The sequence below is a fragment of the Chelonoidis abingdonii genome, chromosome 8 (assembly GCF_003597395.2).
Source record: "Chelonoidis abingdonii isolate Lonesome George chromosome 8, CheloAbing_2.0, whole genome shotgun sequence".
Taxonomy (NCBI): domain Eukaryota; kingdom Metazoa; phylum Chordata; order Testudines; family Testudinidae; genus Chelonoidis; species Chelonoidis abingdonii.
The window spans coordinates 38,670,365-38,685,877 of NC_133776.1; the positions used below are offsets into that span (position 1 = coordinate 38,670,365).

Here is a 15,513-nt window from a genome sequence, read left to right on the forward strand (position 1 = left end):
CTTCAGCAGTGACTGTGGCGGTCAGATCTTTGGCCGCCCTGGTCGCCGCCGGCATTTAGGCAGAGGGAGCTGGGGCAGGGGACCGTGGGGAGGGCTGCCTGCAGCAAGTAATGGGGGGGAGTGGCGGCACACACGGGAACTCTCCACCCCAGCTTACCCCTGCCCCGCCTCCTCCCTGAGCACGCCATGGCTGCTTCACTTCTCCCGCCTCCCAGGCTTGTGGTGCCTAAACTGATTGATTGGCACCGCAAGCCTGGGAGTGGGAGAAGTGAAGCTGCGGGGGCGGGGGCTTGAAGATGGGGGAGGGCGCCAGTTGGAAGTTTCGCCTAGGGCGTGAAACATCGTTGCACCAGCCCTGCCCATTACAACAGTGGAAGGTAGGAGTGAGTGATGATGGAAGTCTTGGTGGGTAAAGGCATTGGACCTTTTCATGCTCGCTGCCGTTCAATGGGATCAAACACATGCTTGTTCCTCCTTACCTTGTTTTGGTTTATTGTTGCAATACAAAATGTGAAGGAAATGGATGTAGCTGCCATGGCATGGGTGGATGGCATTCCATAATCTGCTCTGACTTCCAGCTTCACAACAGGAGGTGAATGAGGACGAGGCCACTTCAGGATGTCCTTAGTGACTTGGCCTATGTACATAACAATCTGGGGGGAAACAGAGCAAACAATTAGCTAGACCTGTTAAGGTGAGGGAATTCTCACTCCACTCACGCAAAGGCCTAATTTCAATCTCAGCTACATGGGCCACTATTGCAGCATATCGTGTCAAATCCACTAGTCTGAGATCAGAATTTATCCCCAGAATAACTAAAGAGTACTTCATTATACTCACACCCGAAAGGAACAGTGGCTTTACTGCACAGTGTTGTCAGTGGATCAGATGTGGGACCAGAAGGATGTTACTCAGAAGAGGTACCGCATGGATAAGCAAGTCACAGTATGAGACAAGTGGCTCCCACCCTCTGGTTTCCTCATCACTAACACATTATTAAACATTTATTTTAAATGTAAAGGTTTCTCCTCCATTCACAACCACTCGACTCTGAGCAAACACACAGATTAGAGACTTCCTTATTACATATTTTTCCGACCCATGAAATTATCATGTTTCATCTTTGAAACATACACTTAATTTTTTTTTAAGTTCTCTGCAAGGATTAATTCCACCCTGATGCCTGGCATTTTTCAATTCTGCCAGCCCCACAATGTGCCATCAAAACATCATCTAGAGGCACCCACAGGCAGTGATGGGTATATTGTTTTGACATCCTTGGATGGACACAGTGGAGAAAGCAGGATAGGCAGTACTATGTTTGCAAAGTTTCTCCTCCTGCCAGACATCCTGGTAACCAAGTTCTTTCATGCACTGCTTGGACAATTCCAAGTAACTGAGACACTTTATAATACCAGAAAGTTAGGTCAGGGAACTATTAATATGTTATTAACCACTGAAGCACAGATGTTTGAAATATTTTTATTAATCAAAGGGAAGAAAAATTATCCTCTCAAGCAGTTATTGCTTGTAAGCAGATAGAGAGACTAAAAGAAAAGACAGAGCTGCTGTCAGTGAAGTCCCTCATCTCCCCAAATAGATAGTACTCGTGATCAGAAAATAAAATAAGTTAACATAGCAGAAGACAAACATAGACTCCAACTTTAGGCTTCAGCTCAGCCCATGGTCCTGGGTGTAGTGTGTGTTCTTCCCAAAAACAGGATTATAAACCAGCACTCTTCAAGCCACCTGAGCATCTGTGTAAGAGGAAGAAGCTAAGCAGAAGTTAATTCTTTACTCATTATGGATCAGGTAGTGCTTCAGCACCCTTTCCTAATTACAGTGACGGAAACCTGAAGGCCCTGTGCTCTCTGCGCCTCTGACTATGAGGTTACTATATAAAATACTGCTTTTGAAACAAGTCTGCTTAGAACATTAGTATGTCCTTTGCTGCCTGGTATCAGCCTTTTTAAAGAATGGAAAACAAACTTTCTTTAGCCTTTCTGCCATGAGGATGGTGCAGCTAGAGATATGCAAAGTAAGTCTCATAAGACAAAATAAAAACTCTACATAAAAATTAGATTCAACTGTGACTATCTATCATTGAAACTATTCAATTACTGTATACGATGATTCTTTGTTCTGCCTCTAGCACTGCGTGATGAGAAATTTTCTTAAAAGCATAATTTTTTTTAATCTGGTCTTTGTCATGAAATATTTGTAATTCATTTTCTATTTCAAAGTGATTTCTCCTTTTATAAGATGAGGCCTTGAGACTCAGGAACCTGCACTCAATCTACTTTTGAAAACAAAATCTGGCCTATACAAGGTAGCTATGAGGCCAGACCATTATGTGATCAAAACATCATAATCAAACATCCCCTGAACTTTGGGGAAATAAAGATCTGGGTCCTCTCTCTGTTGGAGGGGACAGACCCTAGTAAAAATGATTCCCTTGAGATTTTGTATCATTTAACCCCTTTGTCTCATGAATTAGTATATATGGCCAATTTAATACCATCAGTATGGCCCTACTGATCTTTTCCATTTCACAGTAGCATTCTGGGAGTGGGTTTTAAACAGTCTGTGCCCCAGACTGTTCACAGCATGCAGTGGGTCAAAGGGAGATGAAATCTTAGTGGATTTCTGTACTTTAAAATTCTGTGCCATTTCCAAGCAGCAGAGCATTTCCATGAGCCAATTAAAATCCAGAACTAAAAGCAAAAATTCTCTCTGATGGGTTGGGAAATGTATTCCACTATTATTATGAAGCTACTGTTTTTGGTATTAGCCTAGGGTTAAGGCAGGGCAAGCCATGCTGAGCTGGATTATTATTGACATGAAATTGGAGGTTGGAAGTCCCAGGGAAATGCAGTACAATGAATAGAAGTATTAAGTTTCATCTCTAATGTTTTTTAAATGGCAGCGTAGACTAGAAAACATGTCCTTTTAAAATTTAAAAGCTCATGGTGCTACCACTATATATTAGGCAGTGTATATATATGAAGGCATACACTGAGCCTTTGAACATGTGCCTAAGAAGTCAATCTGCTTGTATTGCCTAGAACAGTGTAATGACGACAACAGTGTATTGAGGGGAAAGATACTGCAAGTCTCTCATAATCCAAGCTTTCTTTAGGAAGGTTGAGGGTGATGTGGGTAAGTCAAGATAGCAGGGTGGGGGGAACCTGGCGGCATGGAAGTGGTAGTACCAAGATAAAAATCTAGACTGCAGGGCACTTCATTTTCAGTCCTTGACTTGACTCACTTATTTGCAAAGTGTCTCAGAACCCGTGATGGCTGTGGAACAAGGTTAGCATAGCTAGAGATGGCCACAACCATAGATCAAGTACCTTTGGGATTGGGTAAAGTCACAAGATCCCAGGAAAGTGTAACAGGTTCCTTTGTGAAGGCTGGAAATTGGCATTTCTGTGGAGGCTCTCCAGTTGTAGTTCTTTTTTCACTCTAAATAGAAGCCATTTGCTCACACTTCCAGAGGCACCTCAGACTCCACACAAGAACTGCTCTTGTTAAGAACTGTATGTCAGGTTCTGTTCTTGGTTACACTGATCTACATCAGTGAAAGAATTTGGTCAAGAGACAGTCAAGTCTGAAAAATATTCTACAGCAATGAGCAGCAAATATAGATGACTGCAGCAAGATAGACATGTATGGTTGGTTTTACAATTAAAAAGTATATGCCATAAGAGTAAGCTTTTTATATACTTTCTCGGACCCTTCCCATGAATTTTCAACATATCTCCCAGTTGTCTTCACAAGCGTAGAAAAAATTAGGATGTTGGTGGGGCTGACTATAAAACATTCCTACTGTTCCTGATCTTGCTTATAGCAAAACTTCACCAATCTCACAAGAATCTTTAGAACTTCTGTAAGTAAAATCTATTCCAACAGACCCCACATGCCTGCAAAATTTTCCATCCAACAATCTCTCCTGGAAAATCTACCTACAGGCCCCCACCTGAAAGTTTAGAAAAGAAAAAGGAACAGGCTTTGAAAAGTTGGGTGAGAAGACAAAATTTGTCATCATACAAATATACAGAAAAAGAATTAGCCAGAGCCTCACAGAAAGAAACCTTTGCCCAAGTGAAGTATCATTTCCCCGCTTTGGTGCTCAATTTTGTTTCTTTCCTGTGTGGCTAGTGTTCAACAGGTAGTTAGAGAACTATGGTTTTGGCTCTAACTGCTCTGCTTCTAAGTTTACTTCTAGGATGCACTCTGTTCTGTTCAATTTCTGAGTGATGCAGATCAATTGCTTTTTTTCCCCTGCAGTTCTGGTGGAAAACAACATACAGGCAATTTCAGCATAAATCATTTTAATTTGCAGATTAATAAGTTTTTGTCTTGGCATGTGGAATTTGTCTGAACCTAAAGACTTCTCTTTTCCATTACTGAAGTAACAGAATCAAGAAACATAATGGATTGTGCAAGACATAATTAACTTGAGGAGACAGTTACAAAGCAATGCATGGGGATTTAAGTTGAGTGATTCATGAAATGTGGGAGGAGCATAGCTAATTCCCTTTACGTTGTTTTGAAAACTTAAGGAAGTGTGTCTAAATACAGGGTACCTCACAGTATCGGGTTGTTTTGCTTTTACAGCATAGTGTTTTTAACTCTTTCATGCCTGAATCATTTGCAAGCCAGGTTAGGATGCAAGTTCTTAAGGGGAAAATGGGACTGCTGAGGTTAGTATGGAAACAATAGAGGCTGGATGTTGGCGGGAGGGATGAAGAGCAGAAGGAACTCTGAGGTATCTGGGAAGTGAAAAGGTAGGATGGAGTCACGTCCAAAATCACAGTGGAAGGACTAAGGCAGCTAACGGTTGGGCCCGGTGCATATTCAGAGGCAGAGGGGGAGGGTTGAGTGAGCAGTCAGGCTTTTTTGTCTCCTCTTTATACAGTAAGTACCACTTCTCGGCAGTGTCCTTAACTGCCTGCCTGCCTCACAGGGGTGACATGGGGCCTCATTAATGCTTATCGTATACTTGAGAGGAAAGATGAGCTTGTGGCTGAGGCACTGGACTGAGATTCAGGAGATCTGAATTCATTTCCTCTTTCTGGCACATATTCCCAATGTGACCTTAGCCAGATCACATAATCTCACCAGGCCTCTGTTCCTTATCTGTGCAATGGGGATAACACATCTTTTCTGAGTTTAGATTGCATGCTCTTCCAGGCCGGGCCAACTCTTACTATGTGTTCGACTGGGGTCCTGTGCTACAAACTGTACATCATACTACCCCTCAAACTCCTAACCCTCCTCTCCCAAATAGATCAGTTAAAGGTAGTAAAGAGCTGGGCTGAAGAAGAGTATGTTGCAATTACAGCCAAAGAAAGTAGATGGTCTAGCACACCTTGCAGGACTACTGTATTATAGGTAGTTTGTTCCATAGTCAAAGCCCAACGAGATCACAACAATATCCTAGTTCTAGATTTCAACAAGTGGTATCATGACTAGAGACGTACTTTGCCCAGAAGGTGAAATGTCAAATGGTCTGGCCTAGATCTTCGCTGAAGCTTGAGATTTAGCTTATGACTCCCATAATTCTACAGCTGCAATATTAGTGTTTTTTATACTATTAGCACTGCATTTGTACATACTGCTGAGAAGGGGCCTGCTGAGGGTTACAGGAAAGAGAGTGGTTTTCTCCCCCCCTCCCTCCCTCCCCCCAAGTCAAAGTTTTTCATGTCCTTCTGTGAAAAGTAGCTCTGCTCCCTCCATGCTGCAATGCAGGTGTGAAGACACTGAGCACCACATTGCAGTCATTTTATTTTCCTGACGTCAAAGCATGTACAGAGTGTTCTTACTGAACATTCATCTCTGCTATTTCAAAGCCAAATTTCTTCAAACTAGCTCTCTCTCTCTCTCTCACACACACACACCCCTCCAGATTCAGGACTATGTATTAAGTCTGCACTTTTTAAAAGTGAAAGCTGTTTGAACTGGGTGCAAGAAATATGAAAAATTACTTAGGTGAAAGTTGTACCCTTCGCTTCCATTCTGCACTGAGAATTCAAATAGCTGAACTAAGTGAGAGGAACATTTGAAAACTTCCCTTGGCCTTGGGGCCCAAAATGTCTGTTGGTGGGCCTGCTTGACAATGAGCAGCAACAACTAAAGGATAGTAACAGCAAGTCATGCGTTGACACATCCATCACCTCTAGCAGTCCCTACCCCTTCATCTGAAACAGCCACCTTACCAGTGTCAAGAACAGAATGCAACTCCACCACAATTTGCATTTTTAAATAGTGATACCACGAAGAGTAAATCTGCCTGGATTTGAAATTTGCTTTGTTGTAGTCACATTAAAGTACTATCCTCATCTACATCTGGGGACTTTCTTATCTGTGAATGTCCCATTTCTCCACCATTTGTCAGATATCCCAACTATGGAGTGACCTACTGGTCTACTCAACCCTTATGTGATATGATGGGACCCCAGGAACTCATCTGCAGAACCATGCTGTTAGATTTTTCAGATGGTGGTTTAAACATTGGCCTAATTCTGTCCCATTTGAAATCAATCAAACTCCCATTCATTTTAATGGAAGCAGAGTAGGACAATGATAAGTACTCTTGAAATCCCCCACCCTTAGAATTTAGCAGTGCTCTAGGCTTTGCATTAATACCATTCCACACATACAAACCACAAGGTCCTCTGCTGTTTTAAGAACTGCTACTTTAAAAAAATAAATAAATAAATAAAAGACTAGTGCTAGTTCTAACTAGTAACTGTGCGGTCTGTTGCAAAATACTCCCTATCTTTCAAAATTCAGTAATCAAACCCTGTTCAAACACAAATAATGTAACCCATAATGTACTATTAACTTTGACAACTCTTGTTTTAATACACAGTGCTCAGTGCACTTAGAAATGGTATTTTGTCTTCAGTAGAGGTTATAAAGCCCTAGAACCCCCTGTATTACATTGCTGCTAAAATGGGAGACATCACAGTGTTTGCTTATGAATTGCTGAGTGTGGGTTTCAAGGCCTACCTCTGTTTTCATATATGTATGTTACACAAAAAGGCACTTTATTTTGAATTTCTGTATAATATCCAACATATTTTCTACACTGTATTAAATATGCATTTTGGGGGGAAAATCCTGCCTTGAGATCACCCTCCCCCTTGATCTAGTGGAGCAGGTACATTGTGTGGGAAGACAGGATGGACCCTGAGGGATCCATTACTATGCAGAAGTACTGGTCAGTGCCATATTTTAAAGGGGGAAACATAGTGGCTGAGAGAGCCATTACAGCATCTTAATTTGCAGTAGCAGTTATCTCCAAAGCTTGAAAGGCAGAGGGTTCCTCCCACCCATGGAGGCCAGAGTTCTCCATGGTGCAGCTGGCTGCTTGACCTTTACGCAGGACTAGTTTTACCACTTCTTATGAAGACAATAACGAGTGCACGTCTTTCCATCATTATTTACTTGTAGGTTTTTTGTGTTTTCAGCATGTATATCAGCGTTTATCATTTCAGCCCTCTTTATGTAACCAAAAAAAGGGTTCTCGTGCATCTTAAGTTCATACTCAACTAAATGATCCTGCATTTTAAATACTTCTCTCTCATATGTCACCATATCAGTCATTGCCTTTAACCATTCTTTCTCTGCAGGATGTATGCAAATTGTATCGACACACATGATAGCCGTTAAATACCTCAATGAGTGTGAAGTGCTTTTGAGATCTACTAATTTAAAAAGAAGCTATAAAAGAGCTAGGTATTGTATACACACTCCTACACATGTATACAAAGTGTGCATGTTTCTGTGTGCACACACACACGATATATGGTGTGGGAAGAGATATGGAGTCTAAGTTCTCATCCCTCATATCGTTACAGTTGTTGCACAGAATCATCACAAAAGTCCCACTTGAGTAATTATTGAAGGAAAAAAGTCTGAGAATACAATAGAGAATAATTCGTCTAGACAGTGGCTTGGTACTTAATATAATAAGTGGCACTATTTTTGCTGCAGTTTCTTATGGGAAATAACATATTCTTACAGCTGACAATATTTGCACGGTATTGCAAGGTTTCTGAAGTTGGTTGTTACATTTGTGAACTCTTAGGTGACTACATCTAATCCTAATTATTCTGTAGTGCAGGCCATTATCCTGATATAAAAACAGCAACCTACTTCTGAGGTCTCCAAGAAAATCTACTGTGAGAGCTTTAGTATGTGAGCTAGAAAGGCCCATTGTTCCTCAGATGTCTGAAGACTTGGCAGAGCACTTTGATCAGTCTTTTCTATTTTTATACTCTGAAATACTCTTTTGCTGCCTAACAAAGGAGCCCGAATGCAGCCATTATATTTTATTTATTTTCAGCTTTCTATTTTGAGTTCTTCTTATCTGATCTATTGATCCATTAATGAAAGTCAAGAGAATATACGTGGGGTCAATGACATTGGTGAATTTTATCTTGAGGCTTCTACTTACTCTGGCTGCCTGACTTTGAACCTGTGGGTTTGCCTTTCTTTCTAAAGCATTTGTGTAGACTGGCACCAGAAATCCTGCATATCCACTTTCTTTCCTAGATTAACACACTGCTATTAACAAGCAGGCTGCTTTTGTTTTAAGATGGCTGTTGTATCTGGACAGACATGGCGTTACAGTATCAAACACATTGGAGGGTGAAAATGTAAGGACTGGCATCCTTTGCAAGTGATATTTGTTACAAATAAGCTGTCTAGGAGAAGGAAAGGTAGAAAGACAAAACCCGTGAAAGCAGTATTTATTTTTCAGACTTATAAAATGGATGTCTGACCCTAGGAGCACATACAGAAATTAAAACAAAAATCTAGGATGCATTGTTTTACAGATCACATATCACGCCTCCTCTGGCAAAAACCTGAGTGAACAGACGAACTGTGCAACCTATACATTTAACTGCTTGATTCATTGAGAAGGAGACCTGAAGCTGTGGAGAGACTAAGGGAGTATATTCTTTCAGGGATATATCTGATTCCTTGTGCCAAGCCCAAGAACAAGGGCTTAGCCCTAAGGAGGAAGCCTAAGGTTGTAGACCTGTTGTGTTTTGTGAGTACACAGCTATTAGTCTCTGCACTGCCTACCGCCCTCCTCCTCAGAAAGGGAATGGCTGGTGGACCCACTTAGGAGTAGATCCACTGAATCCCCAATTATCCACTTACAGATCTCCAAAGAAACAAGCGTGGTGTCCTTGTGGACCTGTTCTCCATGATGCCTGCATAAACCCTGGCATTCTTTCCCCTGCGTGATTTCCTCTTCTCACCTGCACATCACTCACTCTACAAATTCCTACATAGGCAGCACCGTCAGTGGGTGCAGATGCAGCAGGATTGGTCCTTCAGTGCATTGTGCATAACATAAGATATAAGATAGTTTATTTAATGGACCAGATCCTTTTAGAGACTGTAAGGAGGCGCCCTGGCTCCCCGTCGCACCTGAGGGGAACGAGCCAGAACAAGCACCCTTGTGGGCGGAGCCACTACCGCCTGTTCCCGCCCCCCAGAAGTCAAGGGGCGGGACAGGAAGTATAAGAGCCAGGGCTCAGAGCTCAGTTGAGCGCTGGCCGCCGAGGAGGAAGGACGTGGAGGCCCGAGCTCCTGCTCGGCCCAGCCTACCTCAGGCCCACTATCCAGAGGAGTGCTGGCCGGAGCTGCCCCAGGCCCACTATCCAGAGGAGCGCTGGCCGGAGCTGCCCCGGGCCCACTATCCAGAGGAGCGTTGGCCGGACCTGCCCCACGCCAGGTACCCCGAGGAACCCCAGCCGCAAAGACCATGTGCTGGCTATCCGGGGGAACCACCGGACCCTACTGCCTCCCAGGTCTCCGAGGAACCCATGGTCTGGGATCCGCCGACAGACATCGAGGAAGGACAGGTACTGGGAGAAGGGGGGACTGGAAGTAGCCCGGGGGCGGCTGACCACAGTCAGGCCGCAGAGGGCCCCGAGCCTATGGTCGTGTGTATCGGCCACGATCCCTACCGATCACCCAGTCAGTGTGTTTCGGAGCGGATCCCCACTGACCGCCTTAGCGGAGACAGCCGCTACTAGGGCCCCGGGCTGGAACGCCGAGGAGTGGGTGGGCCTGCGTTCCCCCTGCCACCCGTAACTGGGTGGCAGTATCCCCCTTCACCCAGAGCTACAGTTGTTTACTGCTCTGCCCTGCTCCAAAGGGTCAGAGCCCCCTGACCTGTTTACTGCTCTGCCCTGCTCCAAAGGGTCAGAGCCCCCTGACCTGTTTGTTGCTCTGCCCTGCCTGAGGTCTGGGCTATAGACTCTGTTTGCTCAGCCCCTGAGCTGAGTCTGACTGTTTGCTGCCCCGCCCTGCCTAAGGGCCAGGGCCTATAGACTTTTCTTTGCTCAGCCCTCGAGTACGGGAGCGAAGCCTGAGCTGTCCAGCCGCCTGGAAGGAGGCGCCCTGGCTCCCCGTCGCACCTGAGGGGACGGGCCCCGAACGCAGCAGCTTACAGAGACAGACACAGTACTTTGCATTAGGGCGACTAGGTGTCCAGTTTTCAACTGGAACACCTGGTCAGAAAGGGATCCTGGTGGCTTCGATCAGCACCACTGACCGGCCACTGACTGTCCAGTTGGCGGTGCCGCACAGTGGGGCTGGCAGGCTCCCTGCTAGCCTCCGCACCACATGGCTCTCTGAAAGCAGCCGACATGTCCCACCTCTGGCTCCTATGTGGAGCCAGGGGGCTTTGTGACCAATGGGAGCTGAGGGGGTGGCACCTGTGGATGGGGCAGCACACAGAGCCACCTGCCTGTGCCTCCACATAGGAGCCGAAGACAGGATGTGCCACTGCTTCTGGGAGCTGCTTGAGGTAAGCGCCGCCCGAAGCCTGTACCCTGAGCCCCTCTTGCTCCCCAGCCCTCTACCCTAGCCCTGATTCTCCACCCTCCAAACCCCTCAGTCCCAGCCCAGACGGGTGGAGTGAGCAGGGCAGGGCCTTGGAGAAGGGGTGGGATATGGGCATGGGTTCAGAGGAGAGATGAGGCAGGGGGCGGGGCAAGGGTGTTCGGTTTTGTCTGAATAGAAAGTTGGCAACTTTACTTGGCATGACGGTTTCCTGGTACAGTGATTTCCACAGACTGGCTACTTGAAAAGGTAGTAGTTTCTTTTAAATCAGTTCTATATGCAATGCTCATTATTTTCCTCAGAGTGCCACAGTCACCTCCACAAAGTTAATTATAATTCAATATTCTCCCTTATTGATAGTACCAATTTTACACACAACTCCACTTACTACTTCATTTCTCTCTCCCATCTCATCTCTTCCTTGTTGCCCAAAGCTTTACCTCTTTTTTAAAGGATGATCAGAAACCAACAGTACTACTGAACCATGTAGCAGCCTCAGACAACTGTGTATTGATGTGCCATTTCCTCATGCTCTTTTTAAACATGCGCCCTCCCCTACCTGCTTTTTACATGGATGATTTGCAACAAAGAAACAGAGTGCCTGGCACTTGCTACAACTGCTGAGACTGCTGGAGCCACATTACTACATCTCACCGTTATTCATTAGGCCTCAAATGAAGTATTGTGTCCAGTTCTGGGCACTGCATTTCAAGAAAGATGTGGAGAAATTGGAGAGGGTCCAGAGAAGAGCAACAGAATGATTAAAGGTCTTGAGAACATGGCCTATGAAGGAAGGCTGAAAGAATTGGGTTTCTTTAGTTTGGAAAAGAGAAGACTGAGAGGGGACATGATAGCAGTTTTCAGGTATCTAAAAGGGTGTCATCAGGAGAAGGGAGAAAACTTGTTCACCTTAGCCTCTAATGATAGAACAAGAAGCAAAGGGCTTAAACTGCAGCAAGGGAGATTTAGGTTGGACATTAGGAAAAAGTTCCTAACTGTCAGGGTGGTTGGACACCAGAATAAATTGCCTAGGGAGGTTGTGGAATCTCCATCTCTGGAGATATTTAAGAGTAGGTTAGATAAATGTCTATCGGGGATGGTCTAGACAGTATTTGGTCCTGCCATGAGGGCAGGGGACTGGACTTGATGACCTCTCGAGGTCCTTTCCAGTCCTAGAATCTATGAATTATCCAAGTTAAAATAAAAAGGCCTGGAAAAAAAATCAAAGAAGGGAAAGCACCATTGACTCTTTCAGTATCTCCAGTTCCCTAACTCTTGTAATAAGCATGGAGTTATTAAATATGATCATTTCATAAGAGGGCTATTTATCACACGTAGTAGTCACCATCTAGAGAGGCGGAGCGGTAACCTTTCCATGACCTTTTTGCAAAGAATGTTTTACCATAGCTAGCTAAGAGCTTCAGGGCAGTTAACCAGTTCAAACGGTGCAACTATTGCTCATGGTGTCTCTTGAGTTTCCCTATCCCACTGTGAAAGGGTGAACTGCTTTAGGCATAACATTACAGCTTCTGATGAACAGAAGATAAAAAACTAACCACCTTTTTAAGCTACATTCTGTTTTTGGATTCCTTTTATTCATGAATCAGAGGTAATAATTTTAAGCAAACACTCTCAAGGGTGTGCAATATATAATCTGCTTCCTGTACACATTTATTATGTACAGCACAGATAACAAAGCCAATATGAAAGGTTAGCTGACATTGTCCATTATACAACCCTGTTTTCAGTTGCTTATAACTTTGTCAAACCATTTGGGGTGGAAGTCTTCCTTGCTGGGTGTTTGCCTCAGGTATTTTGGTTTTTGTTTTTGTGTTGTTTTGAAAAGTTTCAGCTAAAATGGTTCAATTGTTTCTAAGACTAAGTTTAGAAAAAAATGTTTGCCCATGGTTGCATGTGGGTTTTTTTTTTTTTTTTTTTTTTAAAAGTCTTCCAGCTCTTTCATTTAGGGTATGTCTACACTGAGATTATTCTGATCTTACAGAAACCGTTTTTTTAAAACAGATTGTATAAAGTCGAGTGCACGCAGCCACACTAAGCACATTAATTCGGCAGTGTGCATCCATGTACCGAGGCTAGCGTCGATTTCCAGAGCGTTGCACTGTGGGTAGCTATCCCATAGTTCCCACAGTCTCCCCCGCCCATTGGAATTCTGGGTTGAGATCCCAATGCGTGATGGAGCAAAAACAGTGTCGCAGGTGATTCTGGGTAAATGTCGTCACTCAATCCTTCATCCGTGAAAGCAACGGCAGACAATCATTTTGCGCCCTTTTTCTCTGGATTGCCATGGCAGACGCCATAGCATGATAACTATGGAGCTCGTTTAGTCTTTTGTTGCTGTCACCGTATGTGTACTGGATGCTGCTGACAGACATGGTACTGCAGTGCTACACAGCAGCATTCATTTGCCTTTTCAAGGTAGCAGAGATGGTTACCAGCCCTATTGCACTGTCTACTGCTTTGGAAATTGGCGATGATGGTTACCAGTCATATTGTACCATGTGCTGCTCTCATGGGTGCTCCTGGCCGGCCTCACTGAGGTCGGCCAGGGGCACATGGACAAAAATGGGAATGACTTCCCAGGTCATTCCCTTCTTTATATTTTGTCTAAAACTAGAGTCAGTCCTGCCTAAAATATGGGGCAAGTCTACTAGAGAACCAGAGAGCACAGCCACTCTGGGTCAGAGCCCCAGATATCCCAGGAATGATGAGCTAGCATGCCATCTAGGGGGGCCTGCAACAACCTCACCATTGCTTCCCTCCTCCAATCGCTCCTAGGCTTACCATGGCATTATTCTCCCTTGTGTGCATGAAGTAAAGAATGCAGGATAAGAAACACTGACTTTTTAGTGAGATAAAATGAGGGGGGAGGGCGCCTCAGCATGCTATTGATATTCAGGAGGACATTCTCATTACTCATTAAAGGGTGGAGGGAGAGGGCCACAGCCTCCAGCTGCTATGATGAGACAGTTACCAGCTCTTATTGCCACCATCTGCCAGGACTGAATCTCCAGGACACAAGCTTAAAAGGAATGACCGGAAGTCATTCCCAGTTTTGCCCAGTCGTGCCCCGGGCCAACCTCACCAAGGCAGGCAGAGACCTCACAGGACGATACGAGATGGCTATCAGTCATTTTGTACTGTACACCTGCCACCGGGGAGGAGGGGAGAGGATGCTGCTGTTTAGCGCTGCAGCACCCCTTCTACCAGCAGCTCCAGTCGAAATACAGTGACATGAAAAAGCAAGAACGATTTTTTTTCCCTTTTCTTTGAAGGGGGCGAGGGGAGTAAATTGACAACATATTCCCTGAACCACTGGCAACAATGTTTTTGACCTTCAGGCACTGGGAGAGCTCAGTCAAGAATGCAAAATACTTTTCAAGTACTGCAGAAACTGTGGATAGCTCAAGTCCTCAGTCCCCCCTCCCTCCTCCCATAAGCATCCATTTGATCTTTGGCTTTCTGTTACGCTTTGGTCACACAGCCACTGTGAGTCCCTTCTTGTGCCTCTGTCTATCATAGCCCTGGAGATTTTTTTCAAAATGCTTTGGCATTTCGTTTTGGGAACGGAGCTTGATAGAACAGATTTGTCTCCCCATACAGCGATCAGATCCAGTATCTCCCGTATGGTCCATGCTGGAGCTCTTTTTGGATTTGGGACTGCATCGCCACCCGTGTTGATCAGAGCTCCACGCTGGGCAAACAGGAAATGAAATTCAAAAGTTCGTGGGGCTTTTTCTGTCTACCAGGCCAGTGCATCCGAGTTCAGATCTCTTTCCAGAGTGCTCGCAATGGTACACTGTGGGATACCGCCCAGAGGCCAATACCGTCGATTTGTGGCCACACTAACCCTAATCCGACATGGCAATACCGATTTCAGCGCTACTCCTCTTGTCGGGGAGGAGTACATAAATCGGTTTTAAGAGCCCTTTATATTGATATAAAGTGCTTTGTTGTGTGGACGGGTGCAACGTTAAATCGGTTTAACGCTGCTAAATTCGGTATAAATGCGTAGCATAGACCAGGCCTAAGAAACACTAGTACCTCTCTGTGTTTTGGAGTAGGGACTTGAAATTTGGCAGTGAGATCCACCCTCATCTACTCAAGATTTTGCTGCAACTAGATAATAAAGGTGTGTCAACACTGGATCAGTTGTATCATTCAGATACATTCAAATTTTTCATCTGAGATTAGCTCATAGTTGGTAAATGTCTTATTCCCCATTTTTCCTCATAAAAGGGGGGAGGAGCGGGAATGTGGCATGCTCAGGGAAGGAGGCAGGGCTGGGAATTGGGGAAGGAGTCAGAATAGGGGCGGGAGGGGTGAGGCTGGGGGTAGAAGGGGGTCGAGCACCCACCAGTGCCAGTAGAAGTTGGCGCCTAGGAGACCAATGATATAGTTCTGATGCATTAGATCCTGGGTTTACCAGAAGAGCTAAACTCAAAGTAGGTAAGATAACCGGTTTATATATAAAAATAATACTTTTTAACAATCTAAAAGTAAAATATTTTTTTAAAAATATGCACTCTGAATATTTTTTTTATTCCTTAGCTGAGAAAGAGAAGAAAAAGCAGGAGCTATTTTGTGATTGTGTGAAGGAAAGACAAAAATAGAACCTTC

At 44.5% G+C, this 15,513-nt stretch overlaps 1 protein-coding gene across 1 annotated transcript in view; it reads right to left on the reverse strand.

Moving 5' to 3' along the window:
- Positions 1–15,513, reverse strand: part of SGPP2 (sphingosine-1-phosphate phosphatase 2) — a 46,039-nt gene that overhangs the window by 16,434 nt on the left and 14,092 nt on the right. The window contains exon 2 of the mRNA XM_032803632.2: positions 480–653. Within this exon, the coding sequence (XP_032659523.1) occupies positions 480–653 (174 nt within the window). The remainder of the gene's footprint in view (positions 1–479; positions 654–15,513) is intronic.